The sequence below is a fragment of the Falco cherrug genome, chromosome 1 (assembly GCF_023634085.1).
Source record: "Falco cherrug isolate bFalChe1 chromosome 1, bFalChe1.pri, whole genome shotgun sequence".
Taxonomy (NCBI): domain Eukaryota; kingdom Metazoa; phylum Chordata; class Aves; order Falconiformes; family Falconidae; genus Falco; species Falco cherrug.
Genome location: NC_073697.1, coordinates 69,515,815 through 69,542,560, shown reverse-complemented (window position 1 = coordinate 69,542,560; position 26,746 = coordinate 69,515,815). Strand labels below are relative to the sequence as shown.

The 26,746-nt window shown below is 36.7% G+C and overlaps 1 protein-coding gene across 2 annotated transcripts in view; it reads right to left on the bottom strand.

The window, feature by feature from the left end:
* TBCK (TBC1 domain containing kinase) overlaps positions 1-26,746 on the bottom strand; it is a 117,978-nt gene that overhangs the window by 8,482 nt on the left and 82,750 nt on the right. For both annotated transcript variants that reach the window (XM_055698444.1, XM_055698452.1), the window contains exons 23-25: positions 25,373-25,548; positions 8,963-9,138; positions 4,115-4,274 (exon numbers count right to left, since the gene is read on the bottom strand). In XM_055698444.1, the coding sequence (XP_055554419.1) occupies positions 4,115-4,274; positions 8,963-9,138; positions 25,373-25,548 (512 nt within the window). The remainder of the gene's footprint in view (positions 1-4,114; positions 4,275-8,962; positions 9,139-25,372; positions 25,549-26,746) is intronic.

Below are 26,746 nucleotides of genomic sequence, written 5' to 3'. Positions count from 1 at the left end.
CCTCTTGCCTTGAAAAGGGTCAGAAAGATCTCAGAGAGAAATCGGGACTGCTTGTTTTTACTTTGGAGATAACTCATATATTTTATCTATTAGCTACTGTGATGCAATAAGAATTATTACTTTGCTTCAGTAACTTGTAGAAATTGCCTAGACAATGTATTTATAGCAGCATAACTTATCCAGGAAAAAAATAATCAGCGTAACAATTAGAAGTTACCATTTAGAATTTACTTTCCTGCTATAAAGACAGATGTTTTTATAAGCTTTGACTTACAGCTTATCTTTTTCCAAGGTAAGAAATAAATGAGTTGCTAATTATTAAACAGATTAAAGTGTCCTGTATACTTTAATCTGTTAAAGCATTTAACTGACAATAAAACACATGTATTAAACCACGGGGGAAACACATATGTATTAAACAACCACATCACACAAGTGGAAGTGTGTCACTGTCAAAATTGAGGTACTGGAGCATGTTAATATCAGGTAAGGTATTTCTCCTGTTCTAATTTCAGTCAACATTGCAGTAATACAGACAAAAAAATTGGAAACAGAAACAGGTAATGTCTTAGCACGTCAAAGCTGAGGGAAGGAGAGGAGATGAAGTAATGTCACCCTTCCAAAAAACAGACCCAAACCAGTCCTCACCCTACATATGCGTAACTATGATCCACCTTTGCACTTGCTGTATCTCAGACTTTGAAAGTGACAAAAATCAGGAGACATACTATTTGCAATGCAAAAAAAAAAAAAAAAAGGAAGAAAAAAAAAAGAAGCTACAGTTAGGCACTCGTTGCATATTTAACTATTGTACTCCCAACTGTAATGATCCCTTGCCCATACTGGAATTTGCAAGGTATATATTTATCAACGGATGTGGGAAAGGGGAAATTAATTCATTTAAAAGATGCTGCACTTAACATATTTAAAAGTTAAAAATCAAAACAGAATCTGATTGATTAGCTCCAGCATAATGACTTTTATGTAGAGGTTTCTTGCTGTTTCAAAGACAAACAAGTATCTGCTCTGTAAACAAGTGCCCAGAATCCCCCAGGAGAAGAAAGGCTGGCGCAAAGTCGGAACCAGTCTAAAGGAAGCAGTATTCTGCAGAGAAGTGTGAGCCAAGCACCACCACACCATGTCCAGTGCAAGCGCCTCTTTACAATACCTTTATGCTGTGAATGGCACATTCAGTAAGGCTCTTGTACACCGGCCAATCTATTCATTTAACTTTTAGCATGAGCAAATTAAATGGCTTAACAAGCAGGATTACCCTGTTTTAATTCTATCCTAAGACTAGAGCCAGAGCTCTGCTGAAGCCTGCTGCACAGCTAGCTTCCTTTGCCTCCTGCTGCAACAGTGCTGTGGTAAAGTTTTCAGTTTTCCCTCTCACCTATCGAGTTCTAGACAGCATTTTCTTGCCAATTTAAATGTTTTATCATCTGGCACCAAATCAAGTACAAAAGATAAAAAAAAAAAACGTGTGAAAAGGGGAAAAAGGCTTTTTCTACATGTCTGTTCAGTACCTTCAACTTTGCCTTTTTTTAAAAAAAATTTTTATTTAAATGATGCCAAGTAGGCTACTAATACAAAATGCAGTTGAAAGAGCCAATCTTCTAATTACAAACAGCACCATAAATAATCAGTTTTTCACACTTACCCCAACTTTCTCAGTCTTGTAGAAATTTAAACCGAACATCTAACAGTACTAATCTCTGTATTTTTAACAGAGTAAATATTAGTAAACACTTCTGAAAAATCTCCTTTATGGTGGATGCTACAGTTTGTGGGTCATTCCTTTCCAGTTGGAAATACATAACTCTGTTTAGAAAAAAATACATTTTAAGCTGAACAACTTATAACATTTCTTTGGACAAAACTGTTTTTGTTTCCACACATTCACTTTTGCAACTTTTCAAATGATTGGATTACCTAGTAGAATTCAAAAAGTAACAGCTCTTGTTCTTCTCAAGCCTTAAACTACATAGTTTTGGACTAGTTAATTAATACTGGCAGACAGTTCTATGTAGCCACACAGAGTAAAACTGAATTGGCCTTAAAAAAATAATCCACAAAACAAAGGAATTTTATCACCACAGTCAAATTTAGGTTGGTTTTTTATGTACTTTAAGGTGTGACAGAGGTGGTGAGTCCCTACTAGCATTTAGGCTCCAGTTTAATTTGTGGTCAGACTGGTCAATCCAGTATTTTGCTACTATTTAAAACTCTACACTCTTTAGTTAGACTACCCAGAACTCTAAAAGCAAATAAAGAGACAAAGCACCGTTTCTCTTTTAGGGAAACCTATAATATTGACAATTCCAGGTAAACCAGGTCAACATTGCCTCAGTTGCATAAAGTCTGCGTTTAGAGGATAAGGCAGCACCTTCTCACATGACTGAAGTACTTGCACTTACTAAGCACACTGCAAGTTTTCTTTAGCTGCACTGCAAAGCAAACATTCAATTTTCACTTAACAAAATGTTAAAAAAAATAATCTCAGTTTGCAGAAGTGTCACTACATTACAGGAGAAAATTGTGTCTTCTTAGCTATGGTGTAACACAGAATTTGCACTGTAAACCTCTGCCCTTTCTTTCCTTCAGACACTTGTTTCTTTGTTCTGTTTTAGACAGAATACTTACAGTGCTCCTTTGTTTCAGATAAAACATTTCTGCCTGTTCCTGGAAAACAGCTCCCAGAAAATGACTTGGTAGTATGTGGGATATCTCCCATAAAGACACTCATTAGTGAATATCAAAGCACTTTTTTTCCTGTTCCTATTCCTCAGGAGGTTAGTGAATGGTTAGGCTCTTACTGGGATAAATTGGGATGTTTGGTGTTTTAAAATGTAATTGTTAAAAGCAGCTGCATAACCCACCATCAAATGTGTAAAGCACCATTTAAATCACCTCCATTTGGCTCTTAGCATTTAATGCATTTTGCATTTACTCCTTTGAGGGGGAGAATATACACATTCAGCATTTAGTGAGTTATTGTGATTATTCAAGTTGATTGATTTCATGTTGAAATACTTATCATGAACTTACCCGGATCTTACGCACAAAGCTAGATATTCACTGACTGAAACTATCTGAGATATGGCTATACAGTCTCCTTTATGCCACCTCTGCTACTACATAAGACACGATACATATCACAAGTTGATTTTCTAAATGATGAAACACAAGTTAATGAAAGGGATTTCTCACACTACTTACAACTCCCTATATGTATAAAAAACTGCAACATGTCATGCTGATGCTTCTGCTGTCCATAACAAAGACCTTTTAATGGTTCATAGACCTCCTTGTCATATCAGGATTATAGTTCATGCCCCTGGAGTAAAACAGGCTTAAGAAACTGTGGTGAACTAACAGTATACCATACTTAAGAGTAGGTCTTGAAAAAAACCCCAACAAAATCCAATCAAAAGAACCCTCAAAAACCACCCCCCAAAAATTACTTTCCTTCACCTGAGAGAAGAACAGCAAAAGAATTATACTGCTGGTCCACGACATCAATTATTTAGTTATAAAAAGGAACAGGCAAGTCTGAATATTCTGTCTAGTGAAGAATCAAACAGAAGTTAACAGTAGGAATATTTCTGCACTTCACTGAGCACAACTGCATGAGCTAAGTTATTCTAAAAACCCCTAATTAATAGATTGTTTTTTATTACCTAGAATATGAATTATATCTTATTTCCTTTGGACTTCATAACACATCTGTCCCCACTCCACTTACCTTGTGTGCACTTAACACCACAGAAATTAAATGCCAGTCAGTTTTGAAAACCAGGTATTACTGATGCACGTTAGAAGTGCTGATGTCACTTCTATGACATGCCAAAAAAGAAGATTTTAAACCTGAAAAAGGTAACGTTAAATAATTTCATTTCAAAACTTCAACTGTCTCAGATGCTGATTACTTGAAGAGAAATATGTCTTTGTCTGGAAGCAGAAAAGAACAACAACAAAATCACCCTAAAACCTGTCATCATACCCAAAGTTACTAATCTGAATTATCTAGACTAGCGTTTATTTACTACTGTCTGTATTCATGCCATTGCTGTATTTCTAAGAATAAACATATATGTTATAGCAATATACTTACGGCAGCTGTGTTCTTCACTGCATTTCCTACAATCACCACAACTCTTCCTCTAAAGCTCTGGAGCATGGCAGTTGCTGGGCACTGGACAAGATCCCCTTCTGCAGTAAATGCTGACGCAAATGGAACATTGATGCTGCCAGAAATGTGGCCACGGTTAAAGCTTAGGAAGATCAGTTAAGGACATTTGAAAGGCAGAGACATCTGTGGTAGCCTGTAGGATGAACCTGCTGTAGGATGAACCTGCTCTTCACCCCGGCTGTCACGATACAACAGTGTTGGTCTTTCGTGCTAGTATATTTTGACAAGCCTCATTTACAATTTAGTCATATAGAGAAAATAACTTCTGACACTACACAGAAAAAAAAAAGGACAGAAGAGTTGTTTCATAAAGGACATAGCACACCACTACAGAAACTGACCTGCTAAATGAAACGCTTAGTGCTAAAGAACCAGTATCCACATACATACGATATACATATTTCTGTGGATTTTACTGCAAATCAACTCTGACACAGGAGCCAAATACCAATAAGCAGCTGGAGCACCTCTTCCAGAAGAGTTTTATGTAAAAGGAATGAAGCACTTACAATGAGAACCAAAATTAAACAGGGATCATTGGGAAATTTCCTTAAACCTTCTGCCAAGCCCCATAAGCCCCCTACACTTTGATCCAAACTGAAATTCTAATGTACATGCGCTCAGATTCCCAAACAATGAGTATCATATATATTATCTGGAGTCCCACTAACAGTGAGCATATATTGGGTCTTGAAAAGCAAGCAACAGGTGAGTGCCAGCAACTCTGATATATAGTTAGTTGTGCTTCACTTTCATAGGATGATCATTCCATGGAGATTTTATGAACAAATATTGAATGTGAGTCTCTTCAATAAAATTAAGTTGGACCACTAGTACCTAGCTTCTCATGAATTTGAAAATGCACCATGACCTACACAAACTTCTGAATTACTTTCATAGACTGTACACACATGCCTGGAACACTCCCCCAACAATAAACAAGAATAGCATTGAAGAGATGGGAAACAGCAAAGTTCTGCAAAAATAGACACAATATAAAATAACCAGATTAGTCACTCTTTATTACTGTACTTGCAGAAAGCTAGTTTAATTTATAATTAAATCCCAGGCTCTTTTTCAATATAGGAGCTGCCTTAAATAAAGGTAAGATTTAATTGACTTAGGTTAATACTAGCATTCATTTCTCATGATTTATGTAACAGTTTCAGCTTTATGATCATCATTGTTAACTGTGGGAAAAATGTGGCTATATATAAACATTTGAATGAACAAAATATGATCATGTACCATTCATTTGTGTTGTCAGTTTGCTTCTATTTTGAAGGCGAAAATTATGACACCCCTCCTTCACTAATTTGTGTCAACCTCCTTTTCCCCAGGGGAAACTACATCACTCATTGCTACTAACGAAGGTAAAAGTTCTGAAACTATCACAAGACTGAAAATTACTTTGGACAGATTTAGTTGCTCACACTCATGCCATTAAGAATGCTTAAATGCTCAGAGAAAGTTGACTTAATCTCTTAACAAAGACATACATTTGATATCAATAGTACCAAACCAGATAGATCCAAAATGTATTTGCTGTCATTCACATTCTCCCTAATCTTAAGTGACCATCTTAAGCATTCCAGTACTAAAGACAATTAATGAAAAAGCCAAAGTTTTGTGCTACAGACTGAGAGACTGTAAGTATGCAGCTTAGCTATATATATGTGTGTATATATATAAAGCCAAATAACTTTGCTAACAGGTATGGAAGGCTGCCATGTTTCTGCTAACATGCTTAATGAAATGAGCCTTAGATGAATTGTTGGCCAGAGACACTGCTTTGAGTATATTACCTTTTTATTAGTCTTCTGTTACAAAGTTGTCTATTGGGAAAAAGGGCTAGCAGCTCTCAGCCTTGCAACGTGAGCTTCATTACAAAACAATACCTTAGCTTTCAACTGCATCCTAGTATGAAATATGAAGCATGTTTGATACATGTTGAAAATCCTCTCATGCTTTTTTCAAATCACACTGAAAACAAAGTGAGAGTGAAGTTTAGCATGACAGGCATCGATGATGAGGAAAAACTACTGACAAAAACGATCACATTTTTGAAACGCCTCATAGTGGTCTGTCACATTTTAAAACATGCCACAGTAACATACAGATTGTCTGATCCCATTGCACAGTTTGTTGAAAGTTTGTGACAAACACAAAAACTTTCCTTACTGCAAGAACGAACAGCACACTGAACACAGTATTCCTATGGCTTCCCATGTACATTCAGAACTGCTGACAGCTTAATAGTTTTCTATACATCGTGTTTTCTTTCTTCTACAACTGACATACAAGCCAGCCCACTCAAGGGGTAATTTTACTACCTACCAGTCTTTTTAATAAAGACATTTCCAACCTACTAACACCAGATAGGTATTAGGATTTAAGTCCACTCTTACTTAAAGGACAGGACATTTTAGTCTCCCACAAACTCCAACCAGACCAAAACAACAGCAGCAGCCATCACAGTACACTGTTCAAGCTATGGAAATTTTCTCTCTGGCATACCTCCTCATTCAAGAGCTACAAATGGAAAACCTGATTAAAGTTTTGTAATATGAAAGGCAGCGCCATAAAACTTCACAACAGTCAAATGATTTTAAAATAACTGAAATTTTGAATCCACTCTGCTAGAGTAGAACAGGATTTATACAACAGTAGAGTAGAACCTATCATCAAGCTATAAGGAAAGCTATGGAAACATTTAAGCAAACACCTTGCCTTTGATCCTGATTACAATATAAATAAATCCACTATTATACACAGATAATAGCCTTTCAGTGCAATGATTGTAGTCTCAGCATTTTATATTACCTGCTGTCCTTCTGCATTCTTCTTGATTTCTAGGAAGTAGCTTAAATAACAACAGAAGGATACATGTAGACACAGAAACATTTAACTCAGTAGTATCAAGGCCTTCTAAGCAGTAACAATAATGTTTTATAGTTTTTAATTCCAGGGACATCACTTTTAATCTGAAGTCTAAGAAGTATTATCTCTTGATGAAGAATTTATCTCCCAGAAAATAGGCTGCATTTTTACCATCTTCTGAATAACGATGACCACATTTTCAACAATTTAGATCCAGGAGTAAAGCAGCTGCTGGAGTCCAGAAAATAAAGAGTCAAACATCTCAGACACATGAATCTCTGCTTAATTGGAATCCTTAACTGATGCATGAAATTAATACATGCAAGTAAAAGAAAAATTACTTTTTTGTGTTTCTTTGACCATTCTGTTTTATCTACACAGTGGATCACATCACAGGCTCAAGTCTGGCATACAATAAAATTATAATTCCTTGAAAATAACAGTATTAATTTAGAACAGTCCAATTATACTACTCTGTTTACTATGTAAATAATAAATTTACCTCTACATAGTAACAATAATATTAATTTTTCTATTTCACCACACTTTGTCATAAATATTGCTAAATATTTAATAGAGAAAAATGTTAGTAGCAGTATTTTTCTGCATATACAAATATCTTTACAGTGGTATTTTAACAAACTAGGTGGAAAAAAATGAGGTCGAAACTTTATTTATTTTTTTACTACGTATTTTAGCCCAAATACTGGCATCTGCCATTTCACCATTCACTTCACTGCCTATAATTCACACATTTCTAATACAAATGCACTATGTTAGCAACATTTTTAAGACAGTGGAGGATCTTTTCTAATGATAAAGATGTTGGGAGCCTGTTGAATCTTTGTCATTGGAGTTCTTTAAGAACAAGCCAGAGATAGGCAAAAGAAATGATCTTCCTTTCTCAAAGAGGTGGACTAAACCTCATGAGTCTTTTGTTATTTTTCTATTGAGTACTGTTTTCCCATTAAGAATTATAACTTGTGACACAGTAAGCTGCTAAGAGTACATCTACAATAGAAACAACTACCTACATCACCTTTATTATTATGAAAGGAGCAATACTTCAGAAAAAATGATACAAACCAACAGCAAGTATTTTCCAAAATACTTGGCATAACGTTAAGAGTTACCTCTAATAAAACTCTTGTAATTATTCTCGCTTTTAGATGGATGTTAATGAAGATGTGTGTTTCTGGCAAAGCACACTTGTATGGACTCCCCCTTCTAAAACCTAACAAATCCAGCCCCATAACCACACTGTTCAGAAAAACAGTAAAAAAACCAATAATACTCCACAGGCAAAGAACTACGTATTTGATAAAGAACAAATGGGTAAGGTATAGACAGTGAAACAACCTTGATAAAAATACAGCTTCAAGACACGTTTAAGACTTCTCTGATTGTAAGCTAACTAAAGAATGTAAGTTAGGGCAGCTATATGGCTGCATTACCTGTCAGTAGCAAAAAGGTACTCAATGAGCATTCATTTTCCACTGAGGGATTGGCAAAACACATGAGCTATCAAGTCTTCTCTATGTCCCTTCCAATTATTTGGAAAGCCTCACACCATTTCAAAATACTGGTCATATTAAATGGGGAAGGTCTGCTGACAACACCTGTCACAAAAAGAGGTAGTATTAAAGCACTTACGCTACTGGTACAAAGTGGTTTCACTAGACCCACAGCTTAAAATGGGAAGGTAAAAATACATCTGTCTGTCCTCCTCTCTGCAAACCAGACCTCTCCACGACAAAAATCCTTCCACTGTGCCTCTACCACATCCCTTTCCACTAGTTACCATTCTAATATCTTACTGGCTGCACACCATGAGGAAGTAATGGACACAAGCATGGCTTGGCAAGGCTGGCACTCAGATTTGAAGGATACTCTTCACTGTTACGAATGTCTACCACCAGCAGCTTTGGCTTGCTAGACTTTGTTTTCTTCACAGGTGTTTTGGAATGACTAGGTCCTGTCAACTCACACAAATCAATCAGATCTTCTGCTGAAATGCGGGGTGATACCTCTGCCTTCAGGTCATCCAACTTGATGGAATCCCTAGACTTTAAAAGAAAAAAAATAATATTAGAGGTGACAATTACAGACATGGTGTTCTTTGAAACGTCTACTTAGTTGACAACCTCGAAGCCTAACAACCCAGTTAGACAGAAACAGATCTTTTCCTTGTAACTCTGAACTAGTCTGAGTTAAACTAGCCACACAGAGAAGCTCCAGTGCACTACCAAATGCCTGTCTTCCCTATTTTCTGTTGAAGTTGTTAAAAAATACAATTGGTTGATCATCTGTGCAAACTATTTTAGTTTGTAATTTCTTAATGAATTTTAATGAATTATTCACTGTGGTGAGGGGGTCATAAAACTCACAGAAAGTTTCTCAGCATCAGCAATTAAGTAAATGAGCTAGAAAGCACTCTCTGAAAGGCCTTGTGCTTGGAGGAGGAAAGAAGGGTAGCCATTGGAGACTTGACACAGAACATGCAGGGATGCCTCTGCAAGATACAGAGCTATCTAAACGCCAGGCATTACCCCAGCCCAAAGACTAGGCATAAATCAGGACACCAGAAATGTAAGAAATAGCCCTGTATTATAACCCAGAAAATCTGTTCCTTTGTTTTGTGGGATGGGAGAATTGGGGGACACAACAGATAATGACAATGCCACACACCTGGTAGTACTCAAGCAACTAGTCTTGATAATACTTAAACTGCTTTTCATAAAAGAGCCTTCACTGTGAATTATCTCAGAATTATCTCTAAGTGCTAGCTTTTCTTCATTTCACATTCTTAAAAGCCCATGCGTATCTAAGTTAAGGAAAAAAAACCACCAACAAACTTTCCTTATTTTTGTGAATAACACGAGAATGCAAAAATCCCGTATTTTCATTAATTACCAACACATACAAATCTCTGAATTGCAGCAGAAAAAGTAAAATATGGTCACCATAAGACATTGTGAAGTGTTTGAAGGCATGTCTCCACCTTCCTTCAGAGGTTTTACACTGCTGAAACTTTTAAATGCCATTACAATTATACTTTCACCCAAAAGAATTAGCTTGGCTCACTCAAAAAAAAAACAAAAAGCATAAGGGAAACCTTCAGCTCATTCATTAGGGTAAAACTCTGATTCTTTATAAGTGATAGGCAAGAAGATCTGCAGTATGCCCTAGGCTTTTCTCCCTGAGAACACTGCGTTTGCAAAACCAATGTGAATATCTGAAAGCTGAATGACTGCTAGTCACCTTTGCTATTATTACATATGCAAACATGAGACCTTTTTCTTTATGGTCTAAGCTACCCTGGTGGAACTTCCAGAACCATACTTACACTAAAAGGTCCTCATATCACTTCAATTAAATGTTGAAAGTACTTTTTTTTTTAAAAAAAAAACTTTCATACACTATGTAATTAAAAATACATTAGCATGCACAGTAAAGTTAAGGAGCTAGTAAGTTATGCTTATTTATAGCCTTCTGCAGCAAGAACTTTTTTTTTCCTGTTGGTGTCTTTGCCATCACAGGTAGATTTTTAAAGCAGCTTGTTTTCATTATACTTTAATTCAGCAGATACAGAGTTAACAGATTGGTTACATATGCAAAAAACCCCAAAACATTATGGAACTCAACTTACTGCAAGAGTTATGACATCAAAGATACATATGTACATCAAAGATAGAGCTTAGTCATCTTAAAACAGAACTGGCTTGTCTTGTGCAACCACTGTGCCCTGTTCAGCAGGAGGTCAAATAGAGGCAAAAGTTGTTTATAACTAAGTCCACAGCTGTTTCTAGTGAGTTATTCTGGCTTGTCAGGAGACAGGAACAAACAGAATAACTAGGATTGGTTACAGGGAGCATCTTGTGAAAGATCTTCAGACTGTTTAGATATCTTATCCTTGAGGAAGAAGGCCTATATTACTGAAAAGGCCAACCATTTCATCATAAAGATTTGCTTGTGCGCTCTGCAGTTGTTCAGAACGAGCACAGGCATAGAGATGGACTACAGAAAGTGAAAAATAAAAAGAGCAGATAAACAGAACAAACAGAATGAGTCTATACAGTGCAGTCAAAATATAGGTCTTTTCTAAGAGCATCACAGTAGCAAATTTTCTGCTTTGAAAAAATATTGCATTTCTGTCACCTTCTTTTAGACTGCAGTGACCACACCAATTCAAGACACTATGTGCTTATAATCCACGAAACAGATTCAAGAGAACAGGAGTAACACACTGAAGGAAATGGAGGCATTACTAATTCGTATTAACCCAAATGACTATTGTTAGCTCTAGCTTTTGTTTTGGCTTCTAAACATAATAGTTTGTCATTTAAACTGAGGACTATTCAAAGTTTAGAGAACATGCTAGAAAGAATAGAGAGTCATACACATCTTTTCCTGAGTTATATCCCTGAAAAAAAAGACTACTTTGGCAGTCCTTCTGCAGTTAGAAATACCTCTGCTGTAAAGCTGGTTATCAAAAAGCACTCAAAATTAAAAAGAAAGCCAATAATTTTAATTCACGGAATATATTAGTCCACCAAACTGCCTTTTCCATTGTATATGATAATATTCAAAACAAAAGAATTTACAAATTGCTAGTCTTAGCATGTAATTTCCTCCCAAGTTCAGAATAATAGAGGTTGTGATGCTTTACAATCAGAAAAATGCTTGATTTTATGGATAATGTATTATTTGTTTAAACATAATAGATAATACTCAAGGGAGACCCGTTTCCATAAAAATAACAGTATGACAGAGGACACAGCCAACTCCCAGGTGCTGTCTAAAGTCACTTTGCAGCTGAGTAGCTGAATTTCCCCAAGGAGTCCAAGGAAATGAATTGCATCAAAGGGGAGGAGGAGGAACAAAGTAGTCAAAATCTTCTCACAAACTTCTGACTTGCCAAACAAATCTAGCAGTCCATGTCTAGGGGCTTCACAGCAGACACAAACTTGCAATATCCAAGAAAGGTAGTAATGTAGGTAGTGATTACCTAATTACACATTTGGCTGAGACAGCTTAATTTGCCTGGTGACTAAAACTGGCAGACATCACTACACCCTCCTGCCGACAGCTTCTCCCTCAGGAGAATGTTTGTGGAGCAGCACCGAGGGAAGGGAAGCAAGTCCGCTGCAAAAAGAGTTCAATCCTTGAAGCAGGGTCAGAGGATTACAGGGAATAATAAATACTCAGGTAGCAAAGTCAGGCATTATAAAAATGCAGACTATGCCAGTGAAGCTGGCTGAGATGACCTGAATTAAGTCTTCTGGAGAAACATTTACATTATGATGGAGTCTAGTTACACAACCACTTACTACTTTTATTTATAAAATTCTTGCCTAATTCAGCAGATGGGATGAATGCCTCAGGAAACAATAAAAGTTTAAGAGGAAAGCATGAAGTCTACAGCAGAAAACAAACCAGTGAAAACTCACCTATACTAATGTGAAAGCAGTTTCTCCTTAGCCAAAAACATAAAAGCCACAGGAAGTGCTGCACAGGTAGATCCTATTTGTCATGTCAATAGTTTTTAATAACCAGGACAAGGATTTTTTTTTTCCCCCCTCCTTTAACTGGGCTGAAAATAAGGAGAAACAGATTCAGCTGTGAATTTGAGAACCATCTTTGTTTTGCTTTAACCTAGTATGTCCAGATCTGCCTAAATGGTGTATGTTCAGTGACACAAAGCTGCAGCCTAAAGCTCGACAGACTTGCAGAAAATAGAATTACTGAATAAATTATTTTAACAACTGTTTTATGAGACTAATTTCTTTCCTTGATATTGCAAAGTGAAATAAGTGCATGCGCTTATAAGATCATCTTTCCTAACTACATTTAAAAATTTGACTTTATATTCTGTATCTGGTAACAACTATATTTCATGTCAGAGATTTTCTCACAGGAATTTTCCAATGAACTTTCATGCAGCACAAGCTGAACACAGCTAACACCAAGCTGTCAATCATTCTCCCCAGTCCTGCTCACACCTCCTTATCATACCACCATCCTGCTAGACATACTTGTAGTTTGGCATTGGACTTGAGTTCAGAGAGCTCTTGAGACGGTCATGGCCCCTGGGCACCCAAATCTTGCAACTTCTTTTGAAACTAACACCTTTCCTACTCCTCTCCGCAACAGTGTTCCAGCTGTTTTCTACTACCTCACTGAGTACTCTCTTTGCCTCAGCCCAGCCAAGTAAAAGGAGATGCATGAGATGCAGGCTGACATTTTAAGACAGGAGGCTTAACATTTGTCCTGACTGCTGGCTTCAATTCCCTGTTTAGGCTTTATTATGTCACTGCAGGCATTGGTTTCTGGCTGGGAAACAACAGGTGAAGGAAGGGAAAGGGCCCAATTTAAACCTAATCCTTTGAGTAAGGTTAGCTTCTTTTGGGAAAAGTTTATGGCACTGACAGTCTCTTAGTAATTATTTACAAACATCCAACAAATTGTGAAGAGCAAGTAGTATCCAACTGAGATTTTGAATCCAGCTAAATGAAGTTGCAGACAGTCACATCTCAGGACATCTGCTTACAATATCTGGATCAATTCCTCATCTGCAATTTTTTGTTTGTTTTAAATAATGAAGGGAGTATAAGGACTATTCTAAAAACCTGAACTTCCACACTAGAAATACTTACTACTTTATTGCAGGGTACAAACAGATCAGTTAACAAAAAATACCCAGGATAACAACTGGGAAAAGCTTAAGTCGAAATAGCATATCACATACAAAAGACACTTGTTTCTTCCCTTCAATTATCCTTCTCCTGTGATCTATTTACTCTTTTACAAGGCAAACATGGTATATGATTTCTAAAAAAACACCCCTTACTCTTTCTTAAAAAAAGGCAAAAGCTCTACTTTAAGCACAGTGCCAGAGGGTAGTTAAAAGTCCAGTTGCACATTTGTGTAGCGCTCCAACAGTTTAGTCAACGTACTCATGGTTTTAGAGGTAACGTAAGAAATTGTATACTGACTACAGCACTAATATTGAGAACTGTGTTCATATACAGAGATAAACTGTCATTACTTAGAAAAGGTAAGAATTATCAGAAAGATACACACACATTTTCACACACATGTACATATGTGCTAAGATACTGAGTTTACTACTTAAGTTGCTTTGTCTGTTTTCCTGCAAAGAAAAAAGACTTATTTTAGCATATCCTAACTTCAAGCATGAATCTTCCTTTAGACTAGTCATCTAGAAGTTGTTTATCAGGGAAGACTGCTTAATCAGTAGGCTGGAAATAGGAAAAAGAGTAATTAAGCTGAAGTCTGAGGTCTACTTGCCTCCTAAAAGTTTCTCTGACAACACCCTAAATTCTTTACTTTCAAAGTACTTATTCTTCTCACCCCATTAATTTTCAAATAGGCCTGGGAATTGCTAAGCCATATGCATTTACTGCTCTTAATAAGAAGAAACAGGCATTAAGAATTTAATATTTTTTTTTTTAATATTAAGAATTAAAGCTGCTTAAGCACTCTCAAATTAGAAGTCAAGCTTCGGAAAGATTAAAGCGCTCCAAGAACATGAGACTGGCACAATCATAGCTCCTATCTCTTGTTCCATTAGTCTGTAATCTCTTACAGGCATTTCATCCTGGCTATTAAATGGAGATATAAAAAGTTTTTTTGAGAAAATAAGCAAGTATCTTCAGTTCTGCTGAACCTGAACTTAACAGTCTCATCTGATAAACACAGAAGCTGTGAAGCAACTTTTTATCCATGTGAAGGACAGCTTTATCTGAGTTGAAGCAGGGTTCCCCTGCTTTTGTCTTTGAAGTTGGCAAAACTTAATGCCGCAAATATAATACAGAAGGAACTTCAGCCTGAAAGTCAGTATAATTAAAATCTGGGGTTCAAGTAAAATAATCTATTTGAAGCATCAAAATCCTTCATAAAGAAACATGCTTCATGGAAGATGTTATTCCATATTTTTGGAACACAATGTTTCATTTCTAAATCAATGTATGCACGTATACCTAAGAATAAGATGACAAAAATATTTTAAAGCCAGCTTAGAAGATAATGGTTTCAAAAGATTTCTGAAGAACTAATCAAACAGAGAAAGAGACAAAAGCAGATTCACATAGCAACCACAGACGCAACTCTGAATCAAGGGTCCACTAGCTTGTAACAGACATTGCTGTTTGTGTTTGGTTTTAGTTTAAAGAACCATAATGGAAGAAAACTAATACATTTTTTACAGTGAATTCCACCTAACATAATATTTAATGTCATGGTGCCATCATATAAGCTTTGGGATAAATATATTTATACAGAGTAGTGTTATTTTATACCAACTAAAATATAGCAGTCAGATGAAAACAACTGGTAGAAATGAAGAGGGAGAATAAGCAAGAACAGGACACTTCAGAACAGATTTGTAGACAAAGCCACTGCTATCATGTTTTTATCAAAAAAGCAGTTTTTATGACAGGCAGAGTCAGTTTTCAGGAAGTATCAGAAAACAAGACCAAGGAAGAACACTGGATTTTACCTGCATCATCTAAAAGGATTTTATGACTGAAACTAATCATTACTAGTGTGTTTGCACTAGTATTTTCTATGTAAATTGTTTCGTTTATATCCTTCATAATTAAGCAGATGAAGGCAGCGCTTCATTCCCTAGGAACTTTGCATGTTTATTTTTGGCGGGATATTTTTGTTTGTTTGTTTTTAAACAAAGAGAATGACTCCCATTGCTCCCTTGAATTCTGATGGTCAGATAAAAAGTACTTAATTCCTGCACCAATGGAGAAAGAATGATGCTTAAATCTACTGTTACTGACAGAAAGAGGCCTATACAGGAAGGGAAGTAGTCTAATGATCATAAACAAATAAAAAGGAATACGTGTCTTGAGACACTCCCTAATCATATCCTCCCCGGCTTTCATGACTGTTATTAGCAAAGGATCACACAAAAAGGCTTCAATGTTTTCTGATGTTCAATCAAGACTACTTATAAAGTAGCAGCAGCCACATTTCCAGATTTCAGGAACTGGTTTCTCAATTTTTCAAACGCTCAAGAACCACTTCTCTACACCATCTCTCTAGCAAAACCATTCTTACACTTCAGATTCAGTCCTCCCTTGCCATCCTGTTCTACTTGTCACATTTCCAAGTGAAAACATTGGTGATTACCTTCTCTATGTTCCCTATCTCCCTCTACTTCCTAATTCTTCAGTTTGCAGTTTGCTCTGTTTCATTTTGCAAGCGGTATTCTTCCACCCCCTCTACCACCCTGACTCCCCCACAAGGTGCCCTGCTCCATAACCCACACCTTAAGGAGTGCACAAACAGCAACCTGTAGCTAATTATCATTCATAAATATCCTCCAAACATCTTCAAACACCATTGTAGGCAGTCTACAAAAATTTAAGTGAGCTCTGCTTGCCAAAGTAGCTCATTATTACAGAAACTTGTCTCTTTTCTCCCTGGAATAACATAATTGAGTGAATTATGAAGCTGAGTCAGCAGAGCAGAAAGACAAGTTATTCCCTTTTGCAGCTAGGCAGACACGATGCGAAATGATAAAATGGGTAAACACTTCTCACCACTGCAGGGAACCATTCTAAAATACAAAGCTGAGCCATAATCCAGCTCTGCCTGAAAATACCCACAAGATGCTTTAACATGAAATAAAATGAAGTAAAATCAGCAGCATGAATGATCTTGCAAGCCTTCCCCACTTCTCATCAGTGCCTCTTTTTTTTCCTTGATAGATGCTCTCTCCTTGACATGTTATTACTTTGCTTTGAGAAAAAATACTACAGGATGTTAAGAATACAAACTGTCAGAGATTCCCTCGCTTTCTTCAAAAACAAAACCAACAGGAATTTAATATCACATCTCAATGCAAATGGCAACTGAAAAAGGAACCTCCTTTCCCTCACAATGTGATCATGTATGTCACTTGGTGTCAAAGACCTTGGATTTAGACAATCCATCTTTTTTCAGGATTCAAGTGCAGTTGCTATTCATCCATGATTCCTGTTTTCTGAACAATGGCAGCACAGCTGAGAGTTATTTACCACTGTGAAGCCTGCCAAAGAGCAGAACGTACTGTTAAGGCTCTACCTTAACGGGTGACTATTAAGAGGAGTGCCGAATTTGAGCAACTGTCAAAAAGTTTGATAATTTGGTTAGCCAGACAGTTACACTGTAAGCTGTATGTGCTTTTCACATCAATCTCCTTGGATTTCTGTACCACTCTGCTCATTTTAGAAAACTGTGCCAAAGTTTTGGTGAGATACATGTAAGTCATCATTTTAGCATCAACAGAAACATTATGCCCATCTACTTAAAATGTGTTCATTCATGTGGCTCCGTGACTACCACTTGCTGCAGATTCACCTTCACAATCAATGCGTACTCTTTTTTCTAGTTATGCTGTCACACATATTTGAAAATCAGATTTTCCACTGGCAACAACGGCAGATGAGAAAATACATTTACATAGCCATAACCTTTTTACGAGCAGATGAAGATGATGACACGATCACATAGGCCACCAGCCAATTTGTACTAGCCCGTCAACTGCAAGAACGCAGCAACAGCACCAGGCAAAAGAGCTGTATTCAGGAAAGTATTTTTCATCATCTCACTGCACTTCACAATAAAGTTAGATCATAGTGACACTGCATCTTGACCCAACTGAGAAAATGCACAGCACTTAGCCTGGCCTGAGGTGCATTAAGGGATGCAATGGAATCCTGGATTCGAGGTTAGCCTAAGGTGGGCTCCTATAGAGACCTATTTAGAGGAAAAGAATAGGGTAGGACAGAGGACTACAGAGTAGAGAAAAAAAACACCTTAGGCCTTTAATAGAAATAAGTGTCTCCAACATAATACATCCCCACCCCATATGGTGAAATTTCATTTTTCTTATGTCTTCTCAATAGCACTGTTCCACAGCACTGTGCTCCAGGACATAACTTCCACAGCAGGAATATATGGCACACACACGGGATAGTGCATGCTGGAATTAAGAGTTGCTGTGAGTGGCAGGAGGTAGCTATGTCTGTGCACCTTAGCATATTTGTCTGTGAAATAAACTACTAAGATTCTTGAGTTTACTTCTTCTCCAAAACCTGACTTCAAAAATTTCTCCCAAACTCCACTGCCTTGTAATGCTACAAGAATACACATCAAAAATGTAATACCAAGCGGACCACTTGTCTCTGCAGTATCTAATTGTACTTAATGCTGAATAAAACATTAATCTTCTTAGATCCATGCTGATCCTAAACCTAATTTTAGCACACTCATTGGGTTATTCTGAGTGTTACTTTTCTCTTTTTTCACATACACACTGCACTGCTTTTTAATTTTCCTTTCTTTTTAGATGTAGGCCACTATTTTTTTTTTTTTGGATAAAATATGGATTATTTAAGTATGAAATAAAACTATCACCCATGAAAACATACCAAGTATTTATAATGGTTGCCAAAAACTTATTTCCACTATAGTTCTCCCTCTCAAAGAAGTCCGGAGTCAGTGCTATAAGATGTGGGAACAAGCAAAATAACTGTGTCTTCAGCCAGACAGCCAGCTTGCAATTCAGGACCACAACAGCCTGAAATTGTTCTCTCCTCAGCAGCTCATGAGCTGATCTCTTGATGTATTTCTCAGGAGAAAATTCTAAAGCATCCCTCACAAAACATTAACTTTACATCATATTGTCAGGAATCCAATAAATAATTACCTAAGGTATTTATATATATATTTATCATTCATAAATATCCTCCAAACATCTTCAAACACCATTGTAGGCAGTCTACAAAAATATAAATATCCAATAAATAAAAAACACTAAGGTGTATGACTACATCCTAACATTCTCCATGCACTGTATGTGCATAAACAAAAACAACAACAAAAAAAAAGTGTTTGAAAAATAGCTTACTGCTACTACTCTTTAGTGAGACAGAGCAAATTTCTGCTTGCTAAAACTTAGTTATAACGTAAGGCTTTGCTCCAGCTGTACTTATGGAAAGAAACAGTTGCACAACATCAAGCTTTCAAGAATGGAATGATACCACCTCACATATCACAGAGATCACCATCAATAATCAGTGAGAAAAACTGGCATCACTCAATGCAGACAGAAAAAGCACAGGTAAAAGCCACCGTGCTACTTTTGCAGAGCTCAGGATCAGATTGCCAGCTGAGTGTTGAGTACAGCTGGGCACATACAACACTGGCCAGAGAGAACTCAGAAATTCTGGTTTTCCTCCATTTTTCATTTGAATCTTCCAATAGTTTACTTTGGCAAGGACTGACCTCAGACCACATTACCACTACTACCATATGCATTTCAAACAGTGTCATCACACAGGATACCCTCCACAGGGGCTAAGATTGGGTGCAGAAAGGAAAAACAGAGTTGGCTGAAATCCAAACTATTTAACAGCTGTAGCAAACTTGAATGCACTCTTCTGTTGTGTTTATTACTTTACTATGGGTCCAAACCTCTCTTTATCTTGTAAACAGCTCATTTGTCAATAAATTCCACACATTAAAGGGTGGCAATGATAGCTGCTATATTTCTTACTCTGCTATATAGTGCCTACTGTTTATGATTTTTTAAAGTAAAACTTAAAAAAAAAAAAAGACAAGTGAAACTCCCAATATTTAATTGATCAATTTCACAATCTGATTTTAAACTCAGAATCTGATTTTAAAACAATTTCCAAATCAGGAAAAAAACCAAAACCCAAAACTGAAACCACAACATTCCCACAAGGTGCAGAGAAAGAGAACTGGCTAAATTTTTTAAAAATTAATTTGACAGGTGTAATTATCCTCACCTCACCCACCCAGCACATTCGTTAATCAGTCATGGAATCCCAATTGTAGGAGGTCAAAAAGGTCAAATACACCCCACTTTCAACTTCAAAGTGAGTATAATTGCAAAGACTTGTGAGGAAAGACTAGGTGGACAATCAGTGAATCCAGAACCTGAGCCTAAGGCAGCAGAGTGCTGTGGCTGCTCCAACTGCCCCACTTAAATACACCCCAGACTGACTCAGAAACAAAGTGTCTACAAGGTATGTTTACAAAATATGATCTAAGTGAGTATCTAACAAACTATTAAAGCACCATGTAAATAATATTTACATTATTATAAACATACTCTAATTCTGCCTCAACTAAGAAACAACACAGCACATTTGTTCCAATGAGTTTACATTCAATTAAAATAACTGGTATTTATATTACAACTTAAAAAAAATCACAACATTCATTAAAGACTCTTAAATTAATATTCAGGATCAGTTATTTCCTAAGCCATATATTTCTTGTTTTATCCACTCTGGTAATTTATTTAATACTTAATCTTCTATCAGAAAAAGTCCTAAAACATAAGAAGATACATTCACATTTTCAAAACCAAGCAGAGTAAAGAAAGTACTAAAAAAGGCTTCCTTCAGCTAATTTAGCCTGCAGAACCAAAGCACTGGAAGAAGAAGTTTCCTTACACTCCCCACTTCCTGATTGCTGGCTGCCTGGCTTATGAGTATTGTAAAAACTTAAAAAAGCTAAAAAATATACAGAGAAAGTTTTAAAGCTTGCAACAATTCCTAAAAATATTTGCTAGAACTTGGTGAGCTTATGACATGTCTAATTAAATAGTGATTTGTTTATTCACTCATAGGAGAATGACATAAAAGGTTTATTTTAACCAACCCATCTCAAAAATTACAAATAAACCCGATTTCTCACTCAAGCTGCTGGCAGCTTGCTGGCAGCTACAATCAGAAAACAGAAGCATCAGAGGCATGTGCAAAATAAATTAGAAACATAACTTAGATCTTGGTCAGTTAATGCTTTAAACAACATGAACTAAAGACATCTGAGGAATATCTTTCTGTTGAGGCAGTCATAAGACCCTTGAGGCAGCATATATATACCAGCCATTATGAACTGCATGGACACTGCACCACTGCACTTGGACATCTCCTAGCTTGTACAATGAAACAGAAATCTTGGTATACACTACTCATCGTGCTTCTTTTAGAAGAACAGATAGACTTCACACACCAATTATTTAAGGGCTTAATATAGACCCAGTCAATACATATGGACAAATATATCCTAGGTGCACACAGCAAATGAGAAGCAACTGAGTACTGGCATATTTATTGCACATGGGGCCGAATTCCCACCTGTAAGAAGTCTGTCATGCAAGCTATCCTTGATTATCTGCAAAGAAAAGTTAGCATCAGGAAAATTTGCTCATATCATTTTTGGTAAAAAGAAATGTTCTTCATGTTTGCCTTGTTTCATCAAGCCATTAAAGTCACCTTCCCACTTAGGTATTCATCAAAACCAAAATGATGAACTGGATTGGTGGCATTTAAATTGGCTCAAGGATCAATAATTGTAAGGTAGACTTTTCTCCCGTTGAATGCTTTCATTCCCCAACATTCATCACGAACTCCCACCCTTGAAAAGAGAATTGGCAGTAGAAGACCAAGATGAAGGCATAATTGTATCAGCCTCGGGATTTCTGGGAGTCCACCTGCCATACCTGAGCAGACATTGATAAAGAAACTGCATCATTCTCTTGTTTTTATTTAGAAAGAGAAAGAGTATATCTACCATGTCTATAATAACAGAGATACAGACATAGCAGAAAATCGTTACATGACAAGTGTTACTTGTCTCTGTGATTCCCTGACATTCAAGAATAACACTTTTGGAGTTTCCAGGAGATAAAGGTAAGTTTCAGAAAGAGTAAGAAAAAAAAAATCATCCATGTACTGGTCAAGAAAAAATTACAGACACAAATTTGAGTAGACTACTATTAAAATTCAGTAGTGAATTTAAAGAGGGTTTTCTGTTCTTATTTTTGACATTTTATCTTTCTCAAAATAAACATGCAAAACCACTTAAGATGTATATTCATTCTCTCTGAGACTATTTCCTCCTTGAGATTTTATCTCAGTAGAAATATGCTCTACTGGTTGAAAGAGTAAAAGATTAAGCAACACACAAGTTCAGGAGGGAAGACAGCATCCAAGCCTACTTATGAAGTTACCAATAGATGCCACTAAAATGAATACTAAGCAATGCTAGTGATAAAAAGAGTCAAAACAGTTCTGGTTTACTGGCTGTTGATTTAGGGAGAAAGCTGCTCACCCAGGGGCAAATACTTCTCATGTTATTATTAACCAAAGCACTATAACATGAAGATACACACAAATATTGAGTATCCAATAAAAAGCACTTAAACTGAAACAGTTTAGAAGGAAAATACAAATATAGGAGACAGCTGGTGTTTAGATTTAAATACACTAAACAATGTTTCAGAAAGTCCTAAATTCCCTTCAGAAGCAAACCTACAGCTTTGGTTACAAAGGAATTGTTTCCTACCCTAGCCACCCTCAAATACAGAGGTGACTCACAAATATAAAACTGGAGACACAAGTATAGTGCAAAGAGCTTGTCCAAATAATGGCCAACTAAACAGGTGGGGAAACAGCAAAGTAATTTTTTTAAGAGCTAGACTGACCAGCAAGGACACAATGGTGTTTTAGGAAATCCATTAAAGGTTACTATGTGTACTAAAGATTGAACTCAGATTCTACAGCTTTCAAGTATAAAAAAAGTTCCCCCCCGAGGGACCACCAGTAGAGGACATGTCTGAAGAAACAGATCGATAGCTCAGGATTAAGGTTAAAAAAAACAAACCCAAACCCAAAAAACCAGATACCTTTGGGTGTAAATAGTGTATTTCACAAATACTTTCAAATTTGTTTTAGCAACATTGCTCAAACCCCTGAGAAACGTCATCTTATAAAGTCAAATATCCAGAAGTGCAGAACTGGTCACAAATGAGGAGTAACTTATCGGTGGCTCACATTATGCAGAGTTTTCAAAGTCTGAACTATGGGTCCTGACAGAACCATAACATACATTGCTTGTACGTGTCTGTCTCAAAATCCAACACACAAAAATACAGCACATGAAAGCAACCGTATTTGTAGACTATAACTTGATAGATGAATCTGCTTCCTTGTCATTCAGGCGTCCGTGAGATTACTCTGCTACAGAAAAAGTCTGAATGTGTTCACATATTTCTGATATCACATAGTGCTGCTCCATATGATGAGCTAAAAAACACCACTACAGCAGTACCCAAAAAGTGCAATACACTTCAGCTTCAAAAGAAATGAAACCATCAGATACACTGCAGTAAATGAAGAGTCCTTTGCTGTTAAGTAGAAAGAAGTAAAAATGAAAGAGAAGGCAACAGAAGTTACGTGGGGGTTTTTTTGTGTGTGGGTTTTTTTCTCCCCTTTCTCTACAACATAGCAAAAACATTAGCTTAATTCCTTAGAAATTATGGGATGGGTGAGCCTAGTTGCTGGCACCATAAACAAACACAACTTCTGGTATGTAAATAAAATTACTTTTGGTAAAAAACAGCCCCAAAATTTCTAGGAAATAGAAGAATACTGAAAGAAACTTTGCTTGACCCAAAATAATGGATTTTTATCTCTGCTACACATACAAATCTTTGTTCTGTTTACAGTTCAGTAGACATCACTGCTTTATCCTGTCTCCCTCCTTGCTACTTCCAAGTCCCTTCACTCTTGCTTGGACACAGAAAGGCACAAGCACAACCTCAGAACTGAGAAGACTTGTCTTTTAACTCTTTATTGTAACATTAAGAAAAGCTAGCACATACACAAAAACATTTTCACTGTGAGCACTGTCAGACATCAGATCAGGCTGCCAAGAGAGACTGCATAATCTCTTTCCTTGGAAGTTTTCATGACCTGATGGAACAAAGCCCTGGGCAACCCCATCTGAATTCAGTGTTCAGCCTGTCTTCTGCAGATGACTTCCTAAGGTCTTGTCTCAATTACTCTATGAATGTGCAGCCTTTAGCTCATTCAGAAAGTCTCTCCACATCTTTCTAGAACATGTTGCTCAGCAGCAATTGTATTGGCTATACTTCCTGTATGACAACAACCAGTATTCTTCTGTTATTTCATTTTTCTTCCCAATTGCCTTTCTATATCCACCTATCATTTCTTAAATCCTGTAAGCTCTTTGGAGTTTCCTTTTATTCTGCATTTGTATGTCTAACACTTTGAGTCCTGAATTTGGGCTTAAGGCTTCCAGAAAATACAACAATAGAAAAAAAAATATCAAAGCTAAAGTAAAAAAAAAAACAAACCAGAAATAACTGAATATCAGACTCTGGTTTAAGGAGTACTTAAAAAGTAAGATATGCTCAAGTGACAATACAGTTTTTAGTTTCTTAGTAGTTAGGAAAAACAGATGGGAAGACTAAAACCTAATGCAATTGACCAAATAGATATGGCAGGTCTATATATACTTCCCCTGTTATTCTGACATACTCACATGAATGAATTCTGATTGTAGGAAAAAATGGAAGGAAAAAAAAACCCAAATAAAACTGTTTACTTTTTAAGAGACTGACTAGATTTACACTGCTGAGAGGAAGGAAGGAATATTTTCAAATTGCCATTTATCAGGTAGTGTATTTGACAAGAGAAACAACCATCAGATTTTACTGGAGAGAGAAGCGAAAAACATTTTTGCTAAACCAAGTATTTAATGCATATATACTCTTAGCCACTAGTAATTCTTTGCCAAGACAAACACTAGCATAATTCACATACTACCTCTCAAAATAATTTGAGCCATACATTTAACCTAACATGCCAAGATGGAAAAAGCTGCCAGAGCTATCTGCATCACTTTCCAGTTACCTATTTCTCGCTGGCAAACTATTCTTTTTATTATTTTTCTCCTAAGATAAACCCTGTTTGTAGTTCTGCAGGTGAGTTTTGGACATTGGTCTGTTGTGGTAACAAACACCACAGAACCAAAGGAGCAGGAGTTGGGAGAGGCAGAAACAGGGCACAAGAAGAAATAATTTTATTGGCATGTACATCAAAGCAGCGGAGGTTCAAAGCAGCCAAGTTAAAAAAACCACAAAACTGAACAACCTTTCAGTTAATTTCCATTCATTGCATTGGATCGTTCATCAAAATTAATAACATGGCATAGGCTCTAATGCTGTGCACTAGCCAACAAGCAAACGTGATCATCAGATGAATGTGTCAAACCCCTGCACTTGGAAGTGACAACATAAATGCCAGTAACCGAGGTTTGGTGGGTATTTTCTTCTTGATTAAATTTTAAAGAGAAAAAACCACCTAAGGCAGGAGAAGCACACAATCTGAACAATTCCGCCCCCCCCCCCCCCCCCCCCCCAATTCTCAGGTCACTTACTAGGTCACTTCGAGGTGTCTCCTGATAGTCTGCTGAAAAGCAGGACATGGAACTTCTTGTGCTGTTGCTCTCACTGGCTTGCTGTGGAGGCTGGGCATATTGCCTGTATGTAGCACTTTTTGGTGTCCAGCGAAACAAGTTGATTGACTCACGAACACAACGCTCAATATCAATCTCTGATCAGGGGTTTAAAGAAAAAACAAGAAACGCAAGCATGAAAAATCAGTAAAGCCAATTAATCTAGCTATTACATTGCTAAATATACATCCACCCATCCATAACTCTGTCCTCCCCCCTGCCCTAAAAGAGTATGCAGTTCTCAAAAACGTTTTCCCATTTGAAAAAAAACACTTAGATTTTTTTTTATGAAATGCTAGCAAAGACATTTTCATTATTAATTTTATCCCTAGTTACATAGGGAAATCTGTTTAAGAGAAGTGCAACAGAATTTTAACCTGCAAAGACAGGAATATAATCAAAACCTAGTCATTTTAAGGCATCTTCATTAAATGTCTTTGCAGATCAGGCTATTCACTCTTAAATGTAAGAGATGCAGTACATCAAAAGTACATTTCATGCAGTGTAGGGACATCAGGATTTTTGGATCATCTGAATGTTACTATAAAGCAGACTGAAAGCTTTCAGTTGTCAAACTTTGCGTGGCTTGCCATTTTAACAAAGCTACATGTTATCTACTTGGGAAAACAGGAGTTCTCAACACTAATTTGTGCTTGATGGCAAACACAATGTATTTGTTTTAGAGCTTTTTTCTGGTTTTTTTTTTTTTTGTGGCGCAGGGAAGGATGGGACAGACAGACAGATGAAACCAAACCGCAAAAAACAGTCCAAAACTCGACCAGGCATTCGCAGTGAAACATTCTGGCTGAAGGAGTCAAATGTCATACGTGATAAAATATTACTCAACTTGGAAGCAAAGCAGACACCCATCAAATGGGAAGCATCCTAAAATAAGCTGTGATCAAATAAAAATTACCAAAGCATAATGAAAAACATATGTTAAAAAAGAGTAAACTTATTACATATATAATTTTTACAACGCTAAGCATCCCACATGTATCTATACTCTAACAAGATGTAATGTAAAAACCATTTACTTTTCTCTCACTATAAAGAACTGGTTAGTTTTGCACCTCCTGTCTGCAGTTTCATGAAGAGAAAAAGTTATCCTAACTTGCATTTTATGACAAATTTAGTGTAGTTCATCAAACAACAGGCATATTATCACTTCTTGTGTCTGTCCCAAGCATCTTGGAGGATTCATTTCAGCACTCACAATTTAGAATGTTGAAGCATCAGCTTCTATGAAGGAAACAGAGGCACTCTAGCCAGGCTTCATCTGTAGATCTCAAACAG